The sequence below is a fragment of the Gorilla gorilla genome, chromosome 2 (genome assembly GCF_029281585.2).
Source record: "Gorilla gorilla gorilla isolate KB3781 chromosome 2, NHGRI_mGorGor1-v2.1_pri, whole genome shotgun sequence".
NCBI lineage: Eukaryota > Metazoa > Chordata > Mammalia > Primates > Hominidae > Gorilla > Gorilla gorilla.
In genome coordinates this window covers 211,601,010-211,627,707 of record NC_086017.1, presented here as the reverse complement: position 1 = coordinate 211,627,707, position 26,698 = coordinate 211,601,010, and the positions used below count along the sequence as shown (strand labels likewise).

The 26,698-nt window shown below is 56.3% G+C and overlaps 1 protein-coding gene across 2 annotated transcripts; it reads right to left on the bottom strand.

Annotated features, from left to right (window-relative positions):
- Window positions 1-834: 834 nt before the first annotated feature.
- On the bottom strand, window positions 835-24,936 carry LOC115933194 (double C2-like domain-containing protein beta). 2 transcript variants are annotated; one of them, XM_063704552.1, is made up of 8 exons: window positions 24,745-24,936; window positions 18,999-19,073; window positions 16,886-16,995; window positions 16,220-16,346; window positions 10,164-10,321; window positions 2,546-2,627; window positions 1,603-1,699; window positions 835-1,007 (listed from the first exon to the last, which is right to left on the bottom strand). In XM_063704552.1, the coding sequence occupies exons 1-8, from the start codon at window positions 24,862-24,864 to the stop codon at window positions 871-873; spliced, it is 906 nt and encodes a 301-aa protein (XP_063560622.1). In that variant the 5' UTR covers window positions 24,865-24,936; the 3' UTR covers window positions 835-870. The 2 variants fall into 2 exon arrangements, with proteins under 2 accessions (XP_063560622.1, XP_063560621.1); XM_063704551.1 differs by lacking the exon at window positions 2,546-2,627 and having other exon boundaries at window positions 864-1,007; window positions 24,745-24,934.
- Window positions 24,937-26,698: the final 1,762 nt, after the last annotated feature.

The following is a 26,698-nucleotide window of genomic DNA, read 5'->3' as shown; positions in this document are numbered from 1 at the left end:
CCACAGCACCCCAGCCCCATTGGCTTTCTCTCTCCAGGCCGTTTTAGACCACTCCCACTGCCTGGACTGCTTTTAGAAGCCCCCACTCACCCTCCATAGGCCTTACGGAAGCACCGCCTCCTCCAGGAAGCCTTCCCTGACCTCCCGGCAGAGTCAACAGAGCCCACAGTACTTGCAGACTGGCCAAGCTGGTCTTGGTATTTCTCACCCCAGTTGGAATGGTTTGTTCCCAGCTTCCTGACTAGATGGGAACTCCCTGAGGGCAGGCCCTGTGTCTCATTCACCCCCAGGGCTTGTGGAATAATTGAGTGAAGCATGTGCCAATTTACCCGTCATCAGGAGCCTCCGGGAACTCTGGCAGACTTTCGGCCGGCAGGCCCGCTTCTTCCATCTGCCCAGCAGCGAAGGAGATGAGGGATGCAGTCAGGCTTTCTTGGGCTGGAGCAGCCAGTCTTCAAGGTCCCATCCTCCACCTGTCTGTCTGCTCACCACCTCCCTCCTCTGTTCCCACTGTCTGCCAAGGCACCCCCACACTCCTGTCCTCTCAACCAGGGCTGGCCTCTAGAAGGGTCTTTGCTCCCAGATGGGCGTGTCCCCTTCCCCTGGGCAGGTGCTGAGGTCTCTTTCCACCACCGGCCTCTTGGGCGCCAGAGGGCTGAGAGCCCCCCACCCCAGCTCCTTGCCCTCCCCGTCCCAGAGTGGCTGAGCCCTCCACATCCTCCGAGCGGGGACTGCAGTGGCTCTGTGTCCAAGCAGGGGTTCTGGATCTCCCCCAGTGTGGGGGCCACAGGCCTTGGTGGCTGCTGGGGAAGCCCGGGGCCGGCCGTGCTGGGCGCAGGTGGCGGCCGGGGTAGCAGTGGCGGGTGGGCATCAGTCGCTGAGCACGGCCCCTGGGAGCTCGCTGGTGAGCGTGTGCCAGGGCTCGATGCGCTTGTCCTTGTTCTTCAGGCAGTCAAACCAGTGCTTCAGGCGCTCCCCCTTGGCGTGGATGCCCAGAACCACACCACCTGCAGGAGGACAGGAGGGGCAGCTGGGGCACAGGGACCCCCAACTCCCAGGCGTGGGGCCCATGCCCCCTCCCAGGTTCTGTGCTCGAAGGCCAGCCTCTCCCACTGCCCGCTGGGTTCTGAGCATGAACAGGACCTGACCTCCATGCCACACTCTGGCCCCGTCAGGGCCCAGCCATCCTGTCTCTCTTCCACCAGGGCAGGGATAGGGGCAGGGTGCAGAGGCAGCATCAGGGGTCAAGGAATGGGGGCCTGAAGAGGGGAGAAAGGGCCAGGCAGCCCCACTATGCGCAGCCACCAGGCCCACTGGGAATTTGGGGCCTCTAGGGCTCAGAGTCCAGCCCGAGGCACTGCCCATCATTGTCTCTTGTCTGTGCTCCAGCACAGAGTGCTGTGTGACCCTCCCAGAACTCCTTCCATCTCTGGGTCTGTCTCTTCCTGGGGCACAAGGGTCAGGCTGGAGAAGGTCTGAGGCCCCTGACCTAGGGGCAGGTGGTCCGTGGTTCCAGCTTTCCCCATGGACCAGGAAAGAGGGGCTGTGGCCTGATCCAGGACAGGCACACAGTGAGACGGTGTTCCCACTATGCCCCCTTACCAATGAAATCGTTGGATTTTCCAATGTCGTAATCCCAAACGGTGACCTCCAGGGACTTCTTGGCCAGGTCCCCATGCTTGATCTCGTAACAGAACTCCTGCTGGCAAGAAGGGAGTGTTAGGGCTGATGCCACGAGGCCTGGGCCTCGGCCGGGGGCCAGGAGGGGTATGAGGTGTAGGGAAAGAGGAGGGACGGGGGTGATCAGTGCTCAGAGTGGATGAGGGGTGGATGCTCACATGTCTCGCCCACTTCCCCCTGAGCTCCACTGGGGTCTTCAGGGCCCCTGTCCCCTCGCCCGCTTGCTCCTTGTCCCTGAGCCTGCTCTCCCCACACCCCGGGAGCCTCCTGACTGCAGAGGCACTGCACGCCCCACAGTCCTTGTCATCCTGGGCCTCTCTGGGGCCTGGCTTTGCTGACCCCTCCCTTCTCTGTGGGACCCTCCCTTCCATCCGGGGTTCCCCTCACTCTCTGGAAGCATCTTCTCGACCTCCCCTGCCTGCCTCTGGATCACTGGTGTGGCGTGGGCTCTACCCAAGGCCCCTCTGCTCTTCTTTCCTTCTTGTTCCTTGGGGGGAATCCGCATTTCCAGCCATACTTGCCGCCTTGGGCGGAAGACTTCCTGGGGCCCCAGGGTGTCTCGAGTCCCCTTGCCCCACACAGAGTTTCTCCCCATCTTTCTCACCCCCTCTTTGCCCTGTTGCCTCCATGAGGAACCCAGGACTCCCCTCAACACTTCCCTCCCCCCAGCCCTACATCCGACAAGTCCTGCCAAGAGCTTTCCAGGGGTCCCTCAGCTCCCCTGTGTCTGTGGCTTGGTGCGGCCCCTCCCCACCGTCTCTGACCACCCTCCCCATCCCGCCATGACCTTTTGAAAACCCAGCCACACCCCCACTGCTGTGGGGCAGAGGAATGGCCTTCATGAAGCTTCACCAGCCCCTCACACCTCATTAAACTCCAGGTTCAGGGTTTTTTTCTTCACCGCTGTCTTATGTTTGGATTTCTTGTCCACATCTGGCCTCAGGTATCTGGAATTACATCCAATGGACAGGCAGAGGATGGGGACATGCTATGGGGTATAGATCAAGCCAGCAGGTATTCAAAGAGCTTTCTGTCCCTGGAGAGAGATTCCTGGGCCCTTCTTTTGTCCTAATCATTGGATTTTCCCAACGCTATTTTGTGGCAAAGGCGAGACGTTGTTTTCGAGAAGCAAGTGGTCCCTTCATCCATCGCACTTCTGTTCACACACACATTCCTGAAGTTAACCCTGGGGGCGCCCTCCATCCCCCTAGGAAAGGGGTTTTTCCTCATTTCTGGAAGTCTAATTTTCATAACGCTCACGTTTCCCACCAGAACAGAGTTTTTAGCAGAGTTGGTCTCTTGTTCAAACTTCTTTTTTTTTTTTTTCAGATGGCTGACTGCAACCTCCGCCTCCCGGGTTCAAGTGATTCTCCTGCCTCAGCCTCCAGAGTAGCTGGGACTACAGGCATGTGCCGCCATGCGCAGGTAATTTTTGTATTTTCAGTAGAGACAGGGTTTCACCATGTTGGCCAGGCTGGTCTCTAGCTCCTGATCTCAGGTGATCCACCTGCCCTGGCCTCCCAAAGTGCTGGGATTACAGGCGTGAGCCACCACCCCCGGCCTCAAGCTTCTTTTATAAAATAGCAGATTTATTGAGATATAATTCACATATCATAAAATCCATCCTTCTGAAGTGTAAAATGCAGTAGCCTTTAGTAGGCTCCCAGAGTTGTACAACCATCACCACTACCTCCATTGGAGCTTTGAGGAAGGACAAGACCTTTTGTGCAGTCACAGGGAGGCCACCTAGATGTTCTTCCCTCCACAGCCACTAAGGCCTTAGACTCTGATGCAGAACAGCTGTCTTCCTCTGAGGCTCAGAGAGGGGGAGTGACTTGCCCAAGGTCACACAGCCCGCAAGCACAAGTGTGGTGCTTGAAAGCCAGGCTCAGACTCCTTTCTCTATGACAGGGAGGTCATATGCAGGCTGGAGAAGGGGACAAGAGGTCCCCAACTTCTTTGCAAAGCTTCTCACCCTGTTCCTGCATAGATAATTGCATGACAATTGCCTTGTCCCTGCTGAATGTGCTCTGGGGTCTCTGGGGTCTCACCCATGACCAACTCCCTGGGCCTGGCACCAGGGAGCTTAACAAACATCTGTCCAGCGAATACCTGCATCCCTAGGAGTGAAGCCAACGCCCAAAGACACGCCCATGTCCAGCTTAACCTGCATCCCTAGAAGTGAAGGCACCGCCCAAAGACACGCCCATGTCCAGCTTATTCTGCCCAGTTCCTCTCCAGAAAGGCTGCATGGTTGACACACAGTGCCTGCGACAAAGCTGAATGCTATCATTTAAAAACTCGTTGCTGGTTTGACAGGCAGAAAATGATATCTCATAGTTGCTTTACTTTGCATATTTTAAAATTGTGACTTTCATGGCATAAATAATACTGGTTTATTACAGAAGCACTAGAAAATGCATGTGGACAAAAGTTGGGATTAGGAGAGAGAAATGAAGACATATGTCCACACAAAAACCTGTTCATTGCAGCTTTCTACCATCACCAAAAATTGCAAACAACCACACGCCGTTCAACTGGGGAACTCATCAACAACAAACTTGTGGTGTACCCACACAATGGAAGACCACTTAGCAACAAAAAGGACCAAACTCTTGGTACATGCAACTGACAGATGAATCTCAAACGCATTCCTCCGTGTGAAAGAAGCCGGACTCACAGGGCAACACACTATCTGACTGTTTCATGGGAAAGTCTGGAAACCGCAACACTATTGAGACAGAAAACAGGTGAGTGGTTGCCTGGGGCCAGGGAACTTTCTGGGGTCATATTCTCTATGTTGATTCTGGTGGTGGAAACAAGACTATACTAGCCTGGGTGATACAGCGAGACCCCATCTCTACCAAAAAATTAAAAATTAGCTGGGCATGGTGGTGCATGCCTGTAGTCCCAGCTATTCACAGTGCTGAGGTGGGAAGATGCTTGAGCCCAGGAGTTCAAGGCTGCAATGAGCTATGATTGCACCACTGCACTTTGGCCTGGACAACAGAGCAAGATCCTGTCTCTAAAAAAAGAAAAGAAAAGAAAAACTCACTGGATATGAATGATACAGGTTGAGGATCCATTATCTGAAATGCTTGGACCAGATGTTTTGAATTTTGGATTTTTTCATATTTCGTAATCTTTGCAGTATATTTACCAGTTCAGCATCCCTAACTCAAAAATTCAAAAATCTGAAATCCCAAACGCGCCAATGAGCATTCCCTTTGAGCGTCATGTCGGTGCTTGGAATGTTTGGGGTTTTGGATTTACAGCTTTGGGACGCTCAACCTGTACCTCAATAAACCTGATTTAAAAAAAGTTTGGGGGGATTCCCCTAAGCCCGCCACCCAGAAACAGCGGATTTCCTTAGTTACTTACTATGCTCCTTGGCCATTTCTCTACGTATTGGTATTGTGTCTGCTGTGAACTGTCCTTGGCCTGTTTGGTGACGGGTGAGGAGCAGGGACAGAAGGGTCCTGCGTGCCCTGCCTTCACAAGCCCCTGGAAGGAAAGTTGTTTTGGGATCTCTGCACCCTCAGCCTGGACAACTTGTGCCCATCTGGTGACCCCTCACTCAGCCACCAGACTTCCACGACAGGCTCCAGCCTCGGCACCTTCAGCCATGGACAGTTCCGCCAGCGTTGCCCTCTGTTCTGCTATTTTCTCTACCAGAAGTGCCCTTCCCTCCTCATCTGACCACTCTGGGGAGATCCCTCAGCACCCTCCCTGAGCACACCCTACTCTGGCACAAGCCCACCCTGCAAAGCCCCTGAGGCCCACCCTGAGGCGTCTCTCCCTCCCTTGCTGTCAGGACAGTGGTCCTGGCCACCGGGGCTCACAGAGCCGCCCTGTGCCGTGTACCTCTGAGCCCTCTGCACAGTGCCTTCTGCTTGCCTGTGGCTTTGAGAAGAAACCCCTTCTGGTTATACATAAGACAGCCAGAGAAGAGAGTTGCCCAGGGTGGCACAGCACGTTGCTGCCAGTTACTGCCATTTTCGCTGGCATGAAATGGAGATAACAACAGGAGCGACCGCACAGGCTGCTGAGCGCGTCACACGCAGCCATCGCGCAGCTCAGGGATATTACGTGTAACTTGACATGTCAGCGATTGTCACAGGCACTGCTACTCCTGGGGTTTTCCATCAAACCCTCAAGAGCTGGGCCTGGGGTCAACTTCCAGCCTGGGGAAACTGGGGCAAGTATCACCAGAGATGAGCTTTATAAAAATAATGGTGCTAGCTGGGCATGGTGGCTTGCACCTGTAATCCCAGCACTTTGGGAGGCCGAGCTAGGAGGATCGTTTGAGTCCAGCAGTTTGAGACCAGCCTGGCCTATACGGCAAAACCCAGTCTCTACAAAAAATACAAAAAACAACTAGCCAGGCATGGTGGTGCACACCTGTAGTCCCAGCTACTCAGGAGGCTGAGGGGGAAGGACTGCTTGAGCCCAGGAGTTTGAGGCTGCTGTGAGCTGTGATCGCATCACTGCATTCCAGCCCGGTGACAGAGTGAGTCACTGTCTCAAAAAAGAAAGGAAGAAATAAAGAAAACAAATAAAAATAATAGTGCAGACAAAAGGCCTTGACCCATCTAGCTTTGGCCCTCAGCATCAACCGCTAGATACGTCCCTCCCTTTCTTCTGGGGCACAGGTCACACTCTCTTCCAGGTCTAGGATGCAGCTGAGGGGTGCCCCTCTTACCATCTAATCTGTGCCCTTATTTCCTCTGCTTTAGTGAGGAAGAGGCCCCTGGTCCATGAAGGGGCCTTTCAGAGATGGGGACCCCTGAGGAGCCCTGAGCAGCAGCCCTCGTGTCTCACCCAGGGTGTCTGAAACAGACGTGGAGGTCTCAGGTGAGGCGTGGCTCAGATATAGGGAGTGGCCCACAGCTCGGCCTGTCTTTGAAAGGCCACGTGACCTGGCCCACGGCTGGCAGGTGGGACCCAGCCACAGGGGTCCAGCAGCACCCACAACAGCCACCTGTGGCAGGGAGGAGCTTGTGGTACAGTGGACAGGCCCTGCCCAGATGGCCCCCCACCTGCCTGTGGAAGTTGACCAGACCATCTGTCACAGCAGGTAAGACTCTGCTTTCTGGGCAACCCAGCAGGTGACCCTGGAATTCCTGTCCATCTGGCAGGTGGGCATTGAAACTGGTTTAAAAATGTCACACCATAGGCCGGGCACAGTGGCTCACGCCTGTAATCCCAGCCCTTTGGGAGGCCAGGGTGGGTGGATCACTTGAGGTCAGGAGTTCAAGACCAGCCTGGCCAACATGGTGAAACCCCGTCTACTAAAAATACAAAAATTAGCCTGGCGTGGTGGCGCATGCCTGTAATCCCAGCTACTTGGGAAGCTGAGGGATGAGAACTGCTTGAACCTGGGAGGCAGAGGTTGCAGTGAGCTGAGATCACGCCACTGCACTCCAGCCTGGGCAACAGAGTAAGACTCTGTCTCAAAAAAAAAAAAAAAATCACACCATTTTGGCTTCAGATTGCATATCCTCCTGCAAGGATATATACTCATGAGATTCAAGTCAATGACAAGTCAGAAGAAAAAACACATATATACGCAAACCAGTATCCTACTGTGTGTGTCGTTTGTTGTGTTTTTGACAGCTGTCCATGTTACAATAATTCCTCTAGTTCAAATTTATTCATTTTTAACTTCATAGTACCACATTCTACACACTGCCCATGTCCCCTCAAGCTTCCCCTGGCTCCTGCAACCACAAATCTAGTCTCTGCCTCTGTGGGTTGACCTATTCTGGACACTTCATAGAAATAGAGTCCTGCAACACGTGGTCGTCTGTGTCTGGCTTCTCTCGCTTAGCATCTTGTTTTCAAGGTCCTCCCACCGTGTAGCATGCACCTGCTACACTCCTTCTTAAGGCTAATATTCCACACACCCGCTACACTCCTTCTTAGGGCTGATATTCCACACACCTGCTACACTCCTTCTTAGGGCTCATATTCCACACATCTGCTACACTCTTTCTTAAGGCTAATATTCCACACACCCGCTACACTCCTTCTTAGGGCTGATATTCCACGCACCCGCTACACTCCTTCTTAGGGCTGATAGTCCACACACCTGCTACACTCCTTCTTAGGGCTCATATTCCACACACCCGCTACACTCTTTCTTAAGGCTAATATTCCACACACCCGCTACACTCCTTCTTAGGGCTGATATTCCACGCACCCGCTACACTCCTTCTTAGGGCTGATAGTCCACACACCTGCTACACTCCTTCTTAGGGCTGATATTCCACACACCCGCTACACTCCTTCTTAGGGCTGATAGTCCACACACCTGCTACACTCCTTCTTAGGGCTGATATTCCACGCACCTGCTACACTCCTTCTTAGGGCTGATATTCCACACACCTGCTACACTCCTTCTTAGGGCTGATAGTCCACGCACCTGCTACACTCCTTCTTAGGGCTGATAGTCCACACACCTGCTACACTCCTTCTTAGGGCTGATATTCCACGCACCCGCTACACTCCTTCTTAGGGCTGATATTCCACTGCAGGGACAGACTTCATTTGTGTATCCATTCATCAGTGGACGGACGCTTGGGGTGTTTCCACTTTTGGCTGTTGTGGATAGTGCTGCTATGAACATTCCTGCACAAGTTTTAGGATGGACATGTTTTTCTTATCTCTTGGGTATATAACTAGGAGTGGAATTGCCAGATCAAATGGTGATTCTGTGTTTAACTTTCTGAGGAACTATCAGCTGCTTCCCAAAGTGGCCATCCCATTATTGTCATATTATTTTTATTTGTTTATTATTATTTTGAGACAGTGTCTCGCTCTGTCACCCTGGCTGGAGTGCAGTGGTATGATCTCGGGTCACTGCAATCTCCGCCTCCCTGCAATCTCCGCCTCCCAGGTTGAAGTGATTTTCCTGCCTCAGCCTCCCAAGTAGCTGGGATTACAGGCGCCCGCCACCACACCCAGCTAATTTTTTTGTTTTTAGTAGAGACGGGTTTCCCCATATTGGCCAAGCTGGTCTCAAACTCCTGACCTCAGGTGATCCGTGCGCCTCGGCCTCCCAAAGTACTGGGATTACAGGCACGAGCCACTGCACTCGGCCTAATTTATTACTATTTTTAACTGTAGAGACAAGGTCTCAGTATGTTGCCAAGGCTGGTCTCAAATTCCTGGGTTCAAGCAATCCTCTCAAGTAGTTAGGACTACAGGGACATGCCACTACACCAGGCTAATTTTTAATTTTTTTGTAGAGATGGAGGTCTCACTATGTTGCCCAGGATGGTCTCAAACTCCTAGCCTCAAGCAATCCTCCTGCCTTGGCCTCCCAAAGTGTTGGGAATGTAAGTGTAACTCACTGCACCTGCCACATACAATTTTTAAAGTGACAGAAATATGATCATGGCCATGGGAATGGTGGCCCTAGAGCTGTGCCACGAGGAGTACTGGCCTCTTCATGGTGCCAAGATGTCCCTGAGGCCTTAGTCACCTGGGTCCTTGGTGTCCCCTAGGTCAGGGCCATCCCTCTGTCATTCCCCCTCCCTGAAGCACCTGCCCCTCCTTTCTGCTGAACTAAATTCCTCCCCAAGTCTCACTTTTCCAGAGTCTCCCTGTAAGCTCACACTCATACCTACCTAGTTTCTGAAGAGCCCCGAGCACTGACGGTAGTCACTGTGGCACCTGTAGCACCCTCTCCAAAGGGTCGCCAGCTCCTGCCTGGCTCTCAGAGCTACACAGCCTCTCCTGACCAGGCTCACAGCTCCACAGCTCTGTGGCCCAGGCCACCTGGCATGGCCCCCTGAGTTAGTGTCTCTCCCTGGGCCCACCATCAGCCCTGTTGGTAGAGCTGGGTGGACTCTTATCCGCATCTGTGGCCCCAGTATAGGGCTGGGCAAATGTGGGCAGTTGCAAAGGCCTGGCAGAGTTCCTCTGCATCCTCCCTCAGCCTCCTGGCTACCCCTGGCACTGGCCCCACCTTCTGTCCCCTCCTCCGACTCATGGCCCCTCCTGGGCCCCTCAGTCACAGAGAGGCCTGGACATAGCATCAGGTGATAACTAATATCTGCATGACCCTGGGAAGCCACTCAGCTTCTCTGTCCCTCAGTTTCCCCATCTGTGAAATGGGCTGGCCATGCTTAACCCCTGGAGTTGCCAAGGTAGCCCATCAGGGAACACGGCGCCCCTGTACCTCAGGCACTCCCTGGGTGCCTGCCACCTGGGACCACAGAGCCGGCACACGGACCCCCGTCCTTGGAGGTGAAGACGTGGCAGGTGCCCCTGTACCTCAGGCACTCCCTGGGTGCCTGCCACCTGAGACCACGGAGCCGGCACACGGACCCCCGTCCTTGGAGGTGAAGACGTGGCAGGCGCCCCTGTACCTCAGGTACTCCCTAGGTGCCTGCCACCTGGGATCACGGAGCTGGCACACGGACCCCCGTCCTTGGAGGTGAAGATGTGGCAGGTGGTCACATGCACGGCACACTCACGTTTTCACGTAGGGGTCCGAGTAGCCATTGGCGTCCATGGCGGCCAGGTGGGTGCACTGCACGACGCCTACCAGCAGGCCCTGCTTCTGCGAGCTGTACTTGAGGGAGATGAGGATGCGGCCCCGCTCCTCCAGGGACTTGTCTTCGGTCTTGTCCACCTGTTGGATGGGACGGTCACTCAGTCCTCACCTGCTCCCACCCCTCTCTTGGCCGTCCTTGGCCTCCTCTTCCTGAGCCCGCCCATCCAGCTGCTGCAGCCGGGCCTGGTCACAGTCCCTGGTGAGTGGCCTCACTGTGAACTCACAGCCCTTCTGTCATCTCTTCCCTTCCAAGGGCTCTTCCAGGGCTGGATCTCACCCACACCCTCCCTGTTCTTGGCTGCATGTGGCCTACGGTGGCCTTCACAGCCCAGCAAGGGCCAGCCCAGGGGTTGGCAACTGCAGCCCAGGGGCCAGATCAGGCCCGACGCCTGGCTCTGTGTGGGATGTGAGCTAAGCATGGCTCTTACCCTTATTTTAAACAATTTCTTTTTCAAAAAAATAGAGACAGGGGTCTCACTATTTTGCCCAGGCTGATCTCAAACTCCTGGGCTCAAGGGATCTTCCCACCTTGGCCTCCCAAAGTGCTGGGATTACAGACATGAGCCACCGTGCCCAGCTGGTTCTTACTTTTTGGAATAGCAGAAAGAAAAATGAAATGAAAAATATTTTGTGACACATGAAAATGACATGAAATTCACACTTCAGCTTCCATTAACACCATGTTGTTGGAACGCAGCCTTGCCAGCTCCGTGATGCTTCTCTATGGCTGCTTTTGCCCTAAGGACAGAGCTGCATGGTGGCCACAGATTGCGAGGCACACAGAGCCTAACATTAGTGCTAAGCGGCCCTTCACGGGTCTGCAGCCCCAGGCCTGGTGCGCTCGGCTTCCGCGGACGGTCTTCCACCAGGTCCTCCTCACAGCCCGCCCTGACTTTCCCTTGGCTTTGAAGCCGGGTCCCACCTCCACACCTTTGCGCACCCTTAATCCACAGCTCCAGCACCCTCCTCTGACCTCCTCAGTGTTCACCGTTGATAAGTTCCTGGTCCTTCTGGGCCTGGGGGGCTTTTCTGACCCTCAGGGTGGGTTGGCCGTCCCCTCTGCGCGCCCACTGCCTCGGGTTTATCCTGTCATGGCCCGGTGTGGCCCCCTGCTTCCTCAGGGGTCTGCCCCAGCCCCTAAGTTCCTTGAAGTTGGAACTCTACCTGTAAATTTTGATTTTGACAGAGTCTGACTCTTGTCACCCAGGCTGGAGTGCAGTGGCACGATCGTGGCTCACTACAACCTCTGCCTCCCGGGTTTAAGCGATTCTCCTGCCTCAGCCTTCTGAGTAGCTGGGACTACACAGTCTAATTTTTGTATTTTTTGGTAGAGACAGGGTTTTGCCATGTCTGCCAGGCTGGTCTCGAATTCCTGACCTCAAGTGATCCACCCACCTCAGCCTCCTAAAGTGCTGGGATTACAGGTATGAGCCACCGCATCCAGATAATACCTGCGTCATCTTTAATACCTCAGGGCTGGGCAAGGGCCTGGCACTAAGGGCCCACTGGAGGCTTGTACTAGTGAAGGCAGGAATGGAGGGACAGATGGTCCCCTGTGCGTTCAACCTCATACAAGCAACTCCAGCCTGGGGGTTCAAAGAAAGGCAGAAAGGTCTGCCCATGACAATGGAGCCTGGTGGATGGAAAAGGGTCACCGTGGCCCCAGTTCCCTGAAGGTGCTTCCTGGAGCCTCTCAGGGTGCTGGATGTGGCTCCCTCAGGAGAACCCCGAAGACAGAGTTCTGGTACATTCCTCACCCTGGAGAAGCTGGGAGCCAGGTAGGGAGCCCATCCAGTGCCTTCCCTGCCTCAGCAGCTGCCAGTGCCTGCCTCTCAAGGCAGATCTCAGCTCCAGGCCTCCCCATCCCCAGCCAGCCTGATGCTTCTCCATTCCTTGCCCTCCCGAGACTACCCGGCTTCTTCCTTCTGGCTGCTGCACACCCCAAACCCTCTCTCCTAGGCCCTCAGCCCACCCAGACAAACCCAGCTTGAGCCCACTCAGACAAACCCAGCTTGAGCCCACCCACACATGCCCAGCTTGAGCCCACCCAGACATACCCAGCTTGAGCCCACCCAGACATACCCAGCTTGAGCCCACCCAGACATATCCAGCTTGAGCCCACCCAGACATACCCAGCTTGAGCCCACCCAGACATACCCAGCATGAGCCCACCCAGACATACACAGCTTGAGCCCACCCAGACATACACAGCTTGAGCCCATGCAGACACGCCCAGCTTGAGCCCACCCAGACACGCCCAGCTTGAGCCATGCAGACACGTCCAGCTTGAGCCCACGCGGACACACCCAGCTTGAGCCCTGTGTCCCCCTGGATCCCCTTAGGACTCTAACAGGCTCCTCTCCTAAGCAGCCCCAGCCACCTCCTTTTGCTCACAACCGTGCCCCCTAAGCAGCCCCAGCCACCTCCTTTTGCTCAAAACCGTGCCCCCTAAGCAGCCCCAGCCACCTCCTTTTGCTCACAACCGTGCCCCCTAAGCAGCCCCAGCCACCTCCTTTTGCTCACAACCGTGCCCCCTAAGCAGCCCCAGCCACCTCCTTTTGCTCACAACCGTGCGCCCCAAGCAGCCCCAGCCACCTCCTTTTGCTCACAACCGTGCCCCCCAAGCAGCCGCAGCCACCTCCTTTTGCTCACAACCATGCGCCCCAAGGAGCCCCAGCCACCTCCTTTTGCTCACAACCGTGCCCCCCAAGCAGCCGCAGCCACCTCCTTTTGCTCACAACCGTGTGCCCCAAGCAGCCCCAGCCACCTCCTTTTGCTCACAACCGTGCCCCCCAAGCAGCCGCAGCCACCTCCTTTTGCTCACAACCGTGCCCCCCAAGCAGCCCCAGCCACCTCCTTTTGCTCAAAACCGTGCCCCCCAAGCAGCCCCAGCCACCTCCTTTTGCTCACAACTGTGCCCCCTAAGCAGCCCCAGCCACCTCCTTTTGCTCACAACCGTGCCCTGCCTAACACCAAAGTGAGTCCCTCTGGCTACATCTAACCCTTTCTGGAGATGAGACTCCTGTGAGGTGAGCAGGGATGTTGAGCAGGGAAGACATACATGCCCCACCGGCCACCTTCGCCACCTCCCACGCCCAGAGCAGACATGGCTAATCGATCCTAGCATTTGCCCTGGGCTCCAATGCCACCTCAGAATCCTTTTCAACACAGTGCTCAGGCAGCCATTCCTGGTGGATCAGGCCAGGCCTGCGAGATCTCGCTATCTGCCGCTCAGGCAGAGCTTTGTGTGTGAGGGCCTCGATGCCCTGTGCTGCTTGTGTCAGTGTGTGTGGTGTGAAAATTAAACAATATAAACCAGCAGGGGCCAGGCACAGTGGCTCACGCCTGTAACCCCAGCACTTTGGGAGGCCAAGGCGGGCAGATCACCTGAGGTCAGCAGTACAGGACCAGCCTGGCCAACATGGTGAGACCCCGTCTCTACTAAAAATACAAAAATTAGCCGGGTGTGGTGGCGGGCCCCTGTAATCCCAGCTATTGGGAGGCTGAGGCAGAAGAATCACTTGAACCCGGGAGGCGGAGGTTGAAGTAAGCCGACATTGCGCCACTGCACTCCAGCCTGGGCGACATAGACTCCATCTCATTAAAAAAAAAAAAAACCAACCAACCAGCAGGCATATTTTTAGCTCTTTTTTCAGGGGTGGGACATTGTACTTTGGGTTGTTTCATATGAAGACCACTGGGTCTTGCTCAGTATTGCCTTAAAACAGATAATGTTCGCAGACTGTAAATTCTAAAACCTACCGCCAGAGGCCTGGCACAGGGGCTCATGCCTGTAATCCCAGCACTTTGGGAGGCCGAGGCAGGAGGATCACTGGAGGTCAGGAGTTTGAGACTTGCCTGGCCAACATGGCGAACCCCCGTCTCTACTAAAAATACCAAAATTAGCCAGGCGTGGTGGCGCACACCTGTAATCCCAGCACTTTGGGAGGCTGAGGCAGGTGGATCATTCAAGGTCAGGAGTTTGAGACACCTGGGCAATATGGTGAAACCCCATCTCTACCAAATATACAAAAATTAACCAGGCGTGGCGGCACACGCCTGTAGTCCCAGCTACTCGGGAGGCTGAGGCATGAGAATTGCTTGAACTCAGGAGGTAGAAGTTGCAGTGAGCAGAGATTTTGCCACTGAACTTCAGCCTGGATGACAGAGCAAGACTCAGTCTCAAAAAAATAATAATAATAAAAGTACCACCAGAATGTGGCTGTACTGCCAGGGGTGCATCCCCAGCCGCACTCCTGCGGTCACTGTGAGTCCCCGAATGGCACCAATGAGCCGGTAGCGCATCCAGCAACGCCCTGATCATGGCCATGCACAGGGACTCACATGCTTTCACGAACGCACACCACACATGTGGACACACACACTGTCGCACACAGACACGTACTGACATATGTTCTTACACACAATTCACACACGAGCACACACACACACACACGCTGACACCCCAAGTACATACCCACGTGGTTGTTTGTTTATGCCAGTGATGAAAACTCAGGAACACTAAGGCAGGGCTGGTGTTGCTTTTTTTTTTTTTTTGAGACAGAGTCTTGCTCTTGCTCTTGTCACCCAGGCTGGAGTGCAACGGTGCAATCTCGGCTCACTGCAACCTCCGCCTCTCAGGTTCAAGCAATTCTCCTGCCTCAGCCTCCTGAGTAGCTGGGATTACAGGCATGCACCCCCACACCCGGCTAATTTTTTTATTTTTAGCAGAGACGGGGTTTCACCATGTTGGCCAGGCTCTCTCAAACTCTTGACCTCATGACCCACCTGCCTTGGCCTCCTAAGATGTTGCCTTTCTTAAGTGACATAGACCATGTGGAAAAACCGGGTTACCTGTGGTTAGTGACTAATAATAAAACAAGAAAAGTTATATCCATCACACAAATGTCTGAGGGGGAGAGAATGTGACAAGGAATAAAATTGGATCAAATTCTGCAAAAGTAACTGGGATTCTAGGAAGAAGCCGTGGCCTCAGTCTGACTCGCCCCCGGGGCTTGACTTGGGCTAAGCTCGAGGTGAGTCCACGTCCCCGGGCCCCACTGGGGCTGGGTACACTGGGGACAGCCACCGGGCTCTGTCCTCCCAAACTTGCCCCTTGCCCAGTCCTCTTAGGGGGACAACGTGCCATCGAGGGGACCGTGCCTCCGCCTGTGTCCTGAACACTGGGAGGCTGAGGCCCCAGGATTTCTCTTGACCCCAGTGGCACGGGGGACTCCTGGCTTCACCAGCCCTATGAACCAGGTGAAGGTGAGGCCATAGACAAGGGAGGATGGAGGAGGGAAGAGGGACATAGAGACCAAGACTCAGAGGGCGTAGCTGCTGGAGCAGGCCGGGGGCAAATCTGTTCTGACATAACGTTGAGACAAATGCCATTTCTAGGAAAGGATACTCTGCTGTCTCCTCTGCGTATCTCACAGGCACTCAGGTCTAACATGTTCCAAGCATGCTCCTTGCACGTCCTGTCCACCCATGGTCCCTGCTGAGTCCTCTGAGCGCAGCAAACAGCCCCTCAGGCTTCAGTGGCTCAGGCCCCAAACCTCGGATCTGCCCTTCCCTCACCCAAGGACGTCCTATCTGCTGCCTGCACATCCGGTTCAGAATCAAGCCCTCCTACCGCTGCCAAGGTCAGGCCAGGGTTGTGCCCATCTCTCCCCATCTCCCCAGGCCTCCTGCCCTCTCCTCCCTCTTCTTCAAGCCATCCTGAGCCCAGGCCAGCGAGCCTGGTAAAATGTCATCCCCCGTGATCCCTCAGCTTAGCACCCTCCCGTGGCCACTCAGAGTGAAAGCCAGGGTCCTTCCTCACCTCCACCCCCTTGACTCTCCATGCTCACCTCCCTGGTCTCCCCTCCCCTCTCACTCTGCCCCTCATGAGTCCCATCACAGGCAGGAAGTTCTGCCTTCCCAGCACCTGCCACCGAGCCAGGTACACAGCAGGTGCTCAATCAATCCCCTCACCGGCAGCGGCTTCTCCAGGCAGATGCTGAAGGTCTTGGTGTGGTTGGGTTTCAGCTTCTTCAGGGGCACACGTGTCTCCCCGATGAACTCATTGTGCCGGAATTTGTCCTCGTCACACACAGAGATCCTAGCGGGGGCGGTGGTGAGGGGCACAGCCAGTGCCTCAGATGCACTGGGCATGGTGGAGATGTGCGCAGGTAGGGCCAGCCCTGGCTTCTCCTGCCCCAAGCCCTGCCCTCGTCTGGGGTGGGAGACGCACAAGATGCCTGGGCCCTGACAGGGGCAGAGTGTGGCATGATATCAGGCACTGTCCTCATGGACAAGTGTCCTCAGGTTGGAAGAGGGGACAGGAGAAGGCAGAACCAGTGCCAGGAGTAGCCAGGAGGCTGGGAGAGCCGGTTCTCTGGAGGGAACCACCTCCAGCACCCTGAGAGGCCCCAGGAAGCACCTTCAGGGGACTGGGGCCAGGGTGACCCTTTTCCACCCACCAGGCTCCATTGGCATGGGCAGACCTTTCTGCCTTTCTTCAAGCCCCCAGGCTGGAGTTGCTGGCATGAGGTTGAACCCACAGGGGACCATCTGACCCTCCAGTCCTGCCTTCATTAGGAAAAGCCGGGTGAGAGTGGGGGTTGGGGAGGGAGCAGGTGGCCTGGGGCCCTCACCCACCGCAGGGTCTTGCGGATCATGTCTTCATCTGTGATCCCGTAGTAAGTGAGGGTCTCGTTCCATGTGGGGTTCAGAGTGTTACGGAGAGTTTTTGTTCTGAGCTTATTTGCCTGGAGAAGAGAAAAATGATCTTATTAGCATCAAAGTGTGTGTCAAACAGAAAAATGGCCCCCAGAGATGGCCACATGCTCATCTTGGAGCCTGTGAATGTGTTATCAACATGGCCAAGTGGACTGAGGCTGCAGGTGGACTTAGGGTTGGTAATGAGCTGACATTAGAATAGGGAGATTATCCTAGATTGTTGGGTGGCCCAACGTGGTCACAGGGTTCTTAAAAGCAGAAGAATGGACAGAGAAGACAGTCAGGGACGTCACCAAGGAAGGGGGCCAGAGAGATGCAATGGGGCCCCCTGTGAAGGTGGAGGAAGGGGCCACAATCCCAGGAGGGCTGATGGCCTCTAGAAGCTGGAAAGAGCTAGGAAGCTGTGGGCTCCCCGGGCTCCAGAAGGAATGCAGCCTTGCCGACACCTTGATTTTAGCCCAGAGAGAGACCACTGTTGGACTTCTAACCTGCAGAGCAGTCCGAGAGTAAACGCGCTGCTTTAAGCCACGAAGTTTGTGGTCATTTGTTGGCAGCAGCCATAGGAGGCTCATCCAAGGAGGACCCCACCTCCAGCCCGATGCCACGGGGTAGGTTCTGCAGGAGGCCTGTGTGGAACTGGAGTCTCCTTCCCAGGGCATTCCCTGCCTTTGTGGACCGTCCCCTCTGCCTGGAACCCATCCCGTCCTTGGGTCTGCCTCGGGGGTGGCCTCTCCGAGCTGGAATATTGCTGCCACTCCCTCCTCCTGTGCCAGCGGCTCTGAGCTCCTTGTCTGAATCGGTCTGATGCCTGCCACACCCGGCCCAGGCTGGGAGGTCAGACAGCCTGGGCTTCCAATTCCAGCTCTGTGGCAGCATCAGGTTCCCCACTGTGGAAAGAGCACAGGAATCCCTCTCTCCCATTGCTTTCAGGAGCTGTTTGTAAGGAGACTGCTCTTTATAAAACACTAGGGAAAGTCCTGGGGACTTCCTACAACTGGGCAGCCATGCACTGCCGGCTCCAGTCCCACAAATGAAGGGTCACTGAGCACACTTCCCTGGTCATACTCGCCCTTGGCCCTCACATCCCTGAGCCCTTCTTGCAGCATAAGGGCATCAAGACCCGGTGTGGGGAGCCCATTTCTTCCCCAGGAGTAGGTGGTGGGGCACTGCCATTTCTCCTACAGCCCTGCCTTCCCTAGAGAAGGGGGAAGGGCCCCTTCTGGGGTGGTCCTCCTGGGCTGCTGTGGGCCCCAGGCCTACCCATTTAGCCCCCACGTAAACTCAGACTCTGCCCCATGAAATTAAAAATAAAACAGCACTGAAGTGTAGGATGCACAGAAGGAAGTCTAATTAAGTTCTGACTTTCCATGGCCCAAGGTCACCTTGATGCTTTTATTTAACAGCAATTTTTCTCTCTCCTGTCTGAGATGCACCTGTTGTGCTGGTGCCCTGAGCACATGTGTGGTCGGACGCTTGGGTCATCCGGCGTAGGAATGAGGGGCAGATTCTGCCCACTTCATCCCCCTTACGGAGAGTCAGGGCATCCTGTGGTCAAACACATGGGGCAGATTCTGCCCACTTCATCCCCCTTACGGAGAGTCAGGGAACAGCCCATCAACACGTTAGATGCTCTGAGAAGTCCTGTGGTACAGAAACCTGTTTAACAATGTTTCCCCATGTTATTTAACCACAGAGTCCTTTGTTTGCACCTAATAGTAACTTCCAGCTGAGAATGCTTCTTATAAAATGCTGGCCTGGAAATTCTCCTGGGGTTTCCCCAGATCAGCAGGTAGGTAACGCTGACTCGTGAGGTCCCCAGGAGGCAACAGGGTGTGGGGCAGACTGGGTGCTCTGTGTGCAGTTGAATGGTTGAGGTCCCATCAGCTTGCTTGGACTCTGAGGGGAGTGGCAGCTGTGGTCCTCCCTGGGTGCCCGCAGCCCAGTCCAGGCCCCAAAGCGAAAGGACCAGAGTGCATTGCCTGAGGTGGTGGGCGGGTGCAGCTGGTGGGCAGGCCTGGGTGGAACCCCTCACCTTACTGGCTCCTGGCAGCAGGTGCAGCTTGACGTAGGGGTCTGCCAGCCCATTGTGGTCCATTGGCTTCAGGCCCTGGGCAGAGAACAGCAAACGGTGTGAACTGGAAATTGGGGAGATGGAACTGACAGGGCCTGCAGATGCCCTTGTCCCCTGGGTCTCCTGGCTGGGTCCATTCATGGCCCGTTTCACAGAAGCCCCCGGGCCCCACACCTCCAGATGGAGGGAGTGAGGATGGCTCAATGCTGATGCAATCTCCCCTCCCCAAAACATCCTGGCCCAGGGCAGCTGTCATGGGGCCTCTGTCAGGACAGACTTTCTCTTCTCCTCATCCTGGAAGCCAGGTGGCTCCCCCTTCTCTGAGCCTCCCTCTCCACCCCGCTTTGCTCAGGCCCTGCCATCATCCTGACTCCCGTCCCCCATCTACCAAGCATGGCCTCCTGAGTGGCCACGCCCCTCACTGACCCTAAATCCACGTAACCCCGGGACACAGTCCGAGACTAGGCCCCATTTCTGGCCATATTTGTCACAACTCCCAGTCAGTCCACAGAGATCACACAAGCAGACTGGCCACAGAGGGTCCCTCCACAAGATGGCACCCCTCTCTCACTTTGGTTCTTTTAGAAAACCCAGCCACGCGTGCACAGCCAGAGGCACACAGAAGCATGGACAGAGAGGGGCTTTGCTGACCTCAGCAGGCTCTTGTCTCTGAAAATTGCATTTGTTTCCTTCTGGGATGGTGCACAGGGATGCAGGGAGGCAGCTGTGGCATCTGTGGGGGTGCAGCCGGCAACCCCAGGATAGTATTCAAAGGGCTTCTACCCAGCCAGGCCAGGGAGGCAGCTCGGCGGCTCACACCAGGCCCATCTCCAAGGGAAGGCTGGGGCTCCCTCCCAGGCCCACCCCACCTCGGTTTGACGGAGCTCTGGGGGATTCGGCAGGGGCTTCCAACCACCTACTTCCCTGCCACTGGCAAAGGGCAGAGGTTTGGGGGCCTGGCTGGCTTGGGCTCCAGGCTCAGCTCCTGTTCACCAGCTGGGAAGTGGATGAGTTACTTTGCACACTAAGCCTCAGCTTTATCATCTGTTAAAGGGGTTGGCCGGGCACGGTGGCTCACGCCTGTAATCCCAGCGCTTGAGCCCAGGAGTTCAAGACCAGCCTGGGCAACACAGTAAGACCCTGTCTCTTCAAAAAACTAAAAAATTAGCTGGGTGGGGTGGCATGTGCCTGTGGTTCCAGCAACTAGAGAAGCTGAGGTGGGAGGATCGCTTGAACCTGGGACACGGAGGCTGCAGTGAACCGTGATCGCACCACTGCACTCCAGCCTGGGTGACAGAGTGAGACCCTGTCTCAAGTTAAAAAAAAAAAAAAAAAGGGCAGGGGTGTAATAATCCCACCTTCCTAGGGCTGGAGTGAGAGGGAGGGAGACCGTGTGGACACAGGGCCTGGCAGGCAGGGTTTGCTCCCTTCCCTGCACGCCAGGCCCCCATGAGACGCCGGAGAAGTGGCTGAGGTCTGCTGGGTGCATCTGAGCTGTGCCCTGCACTGTGGGGCTGCCTCTGGGACAGGGCCTGGCTCAGTGGCCCTACACGTGCTCAAGGTGACAAGGCTGCTCTTCCAAACCCAACTCCCTCACCCTGCCTTGCACCTCTCCCACCAAGTGCCTGAAGCGCAGAGTTCTGGGAATCTGGTGGCCCGGCCTGACCAGGCAGTGCCTGACTGCTGTGTCTTATTCTTACAGTCCTTATACATTTGTTTGTTGTAGCTTAAAATGTTTCCATTTGGGCCGCGTTTCCCGACACGTTTCACTTACAAACCTCTGGGCCACCACATGTTCTGGCGTATGTCTTTCCAGTGGCTCTCGTGGTCCCACCTCCGTGCCCCGAGACACCCGTGGGAGCTAGGCTGGGTCGAGGGGCGCTGTCATGCTGGGACGGGAGGGATGCCTGCTCTGTCCTTCAGACCCCGGGACTGTGACGAGGCCCCTGCTGCTGCTCTCTACTCCTCCACCCGGCAGTTCCCTGAGCACCCTGGGCAGCCACACATTTTGCCAAAAGCAAAAGGACCAGCAGGCACTGCCTGAGGCCCTGTCACTGTGCTGCCACCAACTTCTGTGCCCAAACAGGCAGCTTCCCTGGCCCTGACCTGGGGTTCCGCCAGTGCCTCCACCTTCTGTGGGGCTGGCCTCCCATGAAGCCTGACCTCTGTCCACGGAAGGGGAAGGTGGGGAGGCTGTTTCCAGGGCAGGGAGCTGCTAGTGGGGCCCTTGGGCACATGCTCCCCAGCTTGGGAGTTGGCAAGAGACATAAACTGATCCCATGGTTTAGGGGTGGGCCTCACGGGAGGTGACGTGGTTTGGCGGTGTCCCCACCCAAATCTCATCAGGAGTTGTACTCCCATAATTCCTACAGGTTGTGGGAAGGACCCAGTGGGAGATAACCGAGTCACAAGGGGAGGTTTCTCCCAGACTGCTCTTGACGTAGTGAATATGTCTCACGAGATCTCATGGTCTGACACTGTCCTTGAGGTAGTGAATACATCTCACGAGATCTGATGGCCTGATAAGGGGAAACCCGTTTTCCTTGGCTCTCATTCTCTCTCTTGCCACCAAACATGTGAGAAGTGCCTTTCACTTTCAGCCATAACTGTGAGGTCTTCTCAGCCATGTGTAATGGCAAGTCCAATAAACCTCTTTCCTTTATAAATTACACAGTCTCAGGTATGTCTTTATCGGCAGCATGAAAATGGACTAATACAGGGGGGATGGGCGGAAGCGGCCCCGGGGGAGGCCCTGGCTGGTACTGGCACTGAGGGAACAGATGGGGGGTCTGGCTTTGAGAGGAGAGCCTCTCCCCAAAAACCTAGCCCTGCCCCGCCCTGGGCCTCTCAGAGGCTGTTGCTGGTGAAGTGTTCAGAAGAGGAGCTTTCTAGTCTGAAGTATCATTCAGCCTGAAAAGGAAGTTTTGACACGTGCTGCAATGGGGATGAAGCCTGAAGACATTCTGCGGAGTGAAAGAAGGCAGACTCAAAAGGACAGATCCCGGGGACTGCAGACTCAAAAGGACAGATACCGGGAGACTGCACTTACATGAGGTCCCTAGAATAGTCAAATCCATAGAGAAGGAAGCCAAATGGCAGCCTCCCCAGGGGCCAGGGGAGGAGGAAGGGGGAGCTGTTGTTTAATGGGCCCAGTTTAGTTTTGCAAGCTGAAGAGGGCTCTGGAGATGGGTTTCACAGCAGTGTGAAGGTGGAAGGTACTTAGCACAATTGAACCGTATGCTAAAAATGGTTGAGCGCTGAGGGAAGAAGTAAAAAAAAGTGGTTGAGGTGGGAAATGTATATCTGTGTATTTTACCACAATAAAAATAAAAAGTCTCCCAGAACTGGTAGTGCCAGGGGCCGCGTGTTAACTCATTTAATGCTCACAACAGGCATGTAGGGCAGGGACAACCAACCCTATTTACAGATGGGCAAACTGAGACTGACCCTTCTAAGGGGGGACAAGCAAGGGTGTACCCCAGGGTGTCCAGCCCCCACCCTGGCCCTCCAGAGGCCAGTCCTGCTTCAGCTCACCCACCCTGGGCCCCTCCCCACACCCCAGCCCAGAGCCCCAGCTCTTCCCCAGCCTGCACCACCCCTTCCCTACAGAACTGGATTTACACAGAGAAGGAACTGGGCCTCCCACCCCCACTTCTGATACCTGAGGGATACAGCCCAAAGTGGACACACAATTACATGTGTGCACGCACAGTACCACACATGTACACACAGAGACACACATACAGCCATGTATGCGCATACACACAAACGCACCTGGAGCTGGGAAGGGAAGGCCCTGGTGTCTGGCAAGGAGAGAGGAAGGGGTGGGCTTTGGCCAGAGTGGCCTGGCAGCTGGCACCTCTCCAGTCCCCAGGCCTGGACCACCTCTACAAAGTTGGACAGAGGGAAAGGAGGAAGGGTCTAGCTTGGTCTCTACCTTGGCACAGCTGGGGTTTGACAAATGCTCAGTTCTGCTCCTAGGGGTGGGCTGGAGCCCCCGCCAGGCAGGGCTGGACATGCCCTGAGTCATAGCATGGGTGGTTCTAGAGGAGAGGGCAGGGGTGGGATGGAGCGTGCAGGCCTCTCAGTGCCCTACCAGGGCCCTGAGGCTGGCGTGGATGGCACTCACACCTACCCATGGCAGTCCACATGTGGCCCAGGCTGGGCTGGGGGACAGCCTGGGGTGGCACGCAGTAGCCTGTCCTGCTGGGTGGCCATGGTGCCAAGGACAGCCCTCGCTGCCAGGCTGGGAGGAGGGGCAGGGGGCCTGCAGGTTGGGAGGCTGGGTGGGGCTGGGCCCAGGCAGCTCTGTGGGAAGCCGCTGGATCTGAGCTGGGCTGACTCAGGCCCTTCCATGGCACTACTACGGAGACTCTACTGGCCATGCAGGCCCTTACCTTGCGAGAGAACATCAATTTTGGCACCTTCCTCCCACAGGGAGTGATGGGGTGAGGGGAAGGGAACAGGACAGTTGAGAACATGGAGCTGACACATGCTTGAGCGGCAGAGCCAGAGGGGAGCACCAGGGGCCAAGCCAGGCTGCAGAGGGCAGAACCAGGGGCCGGGCCAGGCTGCAGAGGGGAGCACCAGGGGCCGGGCCAGGCTGCAGAGGGCAGCACCAGGGGCCGGGCCAGGCTGCAGAGGGCAGCACCAGGGGCCGGGCCAGGCTGCAGAGGGCAGCACCAGGGGCCGGGCCAGGCTGCAGAGGGGAGCACCAGGGGCCGGGCCAGGCTGCAGAGGGCGGCACCAGGGGCCGGGCCAGGCTGCAGAGGGCGGCACCAGGGGCCGGGCCAGGCTGCAGAGGGGAGCACCAGGGGCCGGGCCAGGCTGCAGAGGGCAGCACCAGGGGCCGGGCCAGGCTGCAGAGGGCAGCACCAGGGGCCGGGCCAGGCTGCAGAGGGCAGCACCAGGGGCCGGGCCAGGCTGCAGAGGGCAGCACCAGGGGCCGGGCCAGGCTGCAGAGGGGAGCACCAGGGGCCGGGCCAGGCTGCAGAGGGCAGCACCAGGGGCCGGGCCAGGCTGCAGAGGGGAGCACCAGGGGCCGGGCCAGGCTGCAGAGGGCAGCACCAGGGGCCGGGCCAGGCTGCAGAGGGCAGCACCAGGGGCCGGGCCAGGCTGCAGAGGGGAGCACCAGCGGCCAGGCCAGGCTGCAGAGGGCAGCACCAGGGACCGGGCCAGGCTGCAGAGGGGTCCACAGGCACCCACAACCCCAGCCCACGTAGTGAGGCTCAGAGGGCCTCTGGGCTCAGGCCCTGGACACCCTGCCTGGAGTGGCATCGGCCTCCTACAGTGGCTCGGCTTCCAGGGTGCAAAGTGGGGTCCCCACTCCTCAGGGCGTCTGGGAGGCCTGGAGGCACCAGCACCCAACCCGCCCTCCCTTGGCCTGCAGGACAGACATCACCCTGCCCCTCTCTTTGCCTATCAGCAGCCCCTCCCCAGGCTCGAGGGTCCTCGGTCCAGGCCTTCATCTTCCCATTCTCATCTGTTTCTTTGCTCCCCGCAATGCCTGACTGTCCAAGGCCTTTCTTGGGGATGGGTATTCAAGAAGGTTTAAAGAAGAATTCCTTCCTGGCCCCACACCCCACACAGCGCAGACATCCAAAAGCCTGGACAGGAACCTGGGGAGTGGTGTGGTCTGGCCTCCCTGACCTAGGCCCTCTCGAGGACCCCGGGCCAGGGAATTTGGGGGCAGGCTGGCGGGGCCTACCTTGGCCTTGGTGATGGTGCAGTGGAGGGCGTTGTTCTCCTGGTCATACAGCAGGCTGAAGTCCAGCGTGCCCAGGGCGGCTGCGGACAGAGGAGGGCACAGGTCCCACCCTGGCCCCATCTTGGAGAGGCTTCGCCTGCCCCTGTGAGACCAGATGAGCCTGGCCTGGGCAGGTGCCACCGTTCCATGGTGGCTGCCACCAACCAAGCACCTGCTCTATGCCAGCCCCTCACCCATCCTCCCAGTCCCACCCAACCCTGGGAAGTCACAATAATCTCCCCACTTTCCAGAGGAGGAGCTGAGACCCAGAGAAGTCAGGTGGGTCACTCCAGTTCCCTGTCTGGCCCAGTGCGTGGCCCACCTGAGCTGGGCACCCAGCCAAAGGAGTTCCTGCCCTCCTGGTGCAACTGCCAGTCTGGGCCCCGTGCCTCAGTTTCCCTCACCTGTGAAATGTCACAAGGATCACACAAGGCGGAGGAGATGAGGCTTTGAGAGGGACAGGCCCTGGCCAGGAAGATCAGCTGATTTGCTCAACAGTCCCCCAGCCAACACACAGGACGGCAGCTCCTCTGTCTCTCTGGCCCATTGGGAACCCTGAGCAGGCTGTGAGGAGCCAGCTGAGTCCTCATACTGCTGCCGCCAAGTCTCTCAATGGCAATGGTAACTCCCAAAAGCCAGGGGGAGGGTGCAGCCATAATTGGGTGCAGCTGCCTCCCTCCCCGGGGGCAATCACTCATAGCAGCTGTGGCTTTCCATGCAGAAGCGGCTCCCAGCATGAAGGCCGAGGTGATGGTGGGGGGCAGAGCTTGGGGGCAGTCCGCAGACAGCAAGATGCACATTCACAGATGGCTTCAGAAGCCCAGAGCCTGCTCCCAGGCTGCAGGGCTGGTCAACTGGTGTCACATTCCTTCATTATTTACGAAGTGTTTACAACATGCCAGACTCTAGGGGATGGACATCTGTGAGGCAGAGTCCCTACCCCAAGGAAAGCACAGCCTAAGGGGAGGAACAAATGGAAATAATTTGCCGCAGTAGAGTCTGGTGAGCCGGGAGCCATGGGGAGCCCATGTGAATTGGGACCACCAGGGAAGGCTTCCTGGAGGAGGTGATGCTTCACCTGAGCCATGAGGGATGAGTAGGAGTTGGCCAATGGCAAAGAGGGGCTGGGGGAGGTGACGATTCCAACCACAGGCCAACCAGCAGGTGCAGGCTTAGTGGCTGGTGTGATCCTGGGATAAGGGAAGGCCAAACTTGAAAGACTGTGCTCTTCAGGCTCTGAGCTAGGCTCCCAACATGGATCTAGATCCAATTACGGCCACACCTGACCAGGCCCACCATGTACATCTCGTCTGCGGCTGCTTTTCTACTTCAGAAGCAGACCCTATGGCCTGCACAGCTGAAAATATTTACAATCCAGCCCTTCTTTATAGAACAAGTTTGCAGATCTCTGGGCGAGTGCTGGGCCCAGGCATAACAAAGTTTCTTGGGTCTGCAGGGAAATTGGCTAATGAAAGGCCACGAGTGTGGAGTGTCCTTTATTCTGAGCTGGTGATGGGAGTGGCATTTGTCTAGATCATCCCCTTCTAACACGGATCAGGCACATGTCTCTGTCTTTGCAGCAGTGTGGGGTGCAAGACCTGCCCTCTGACATCAGTCTCCTCGGTTCAAATCCCAGCGTGCACTTCCCTGCTGTGTGGCCAGCTTATCTAACGTCTTTATGCCTCAGTTTGCTCATCTGTAAAATGGAGACAACGGTAGTATCCACCTCACAGCACAGTGTGCCTGGGGTGTAGGAGGTGCTCAGTAGATCATTATAGAAGGAGCAGATCCCTATGGTGGATTTTCTAGCTAACAGTACTGGCTTCTCTAAGACCCATTCTGGAATGAAACTGTCCTCAATTGGCTCATTTCCCTCCCTGCCTTTGGGAACAGAACATACAAATAGTCACTTAAA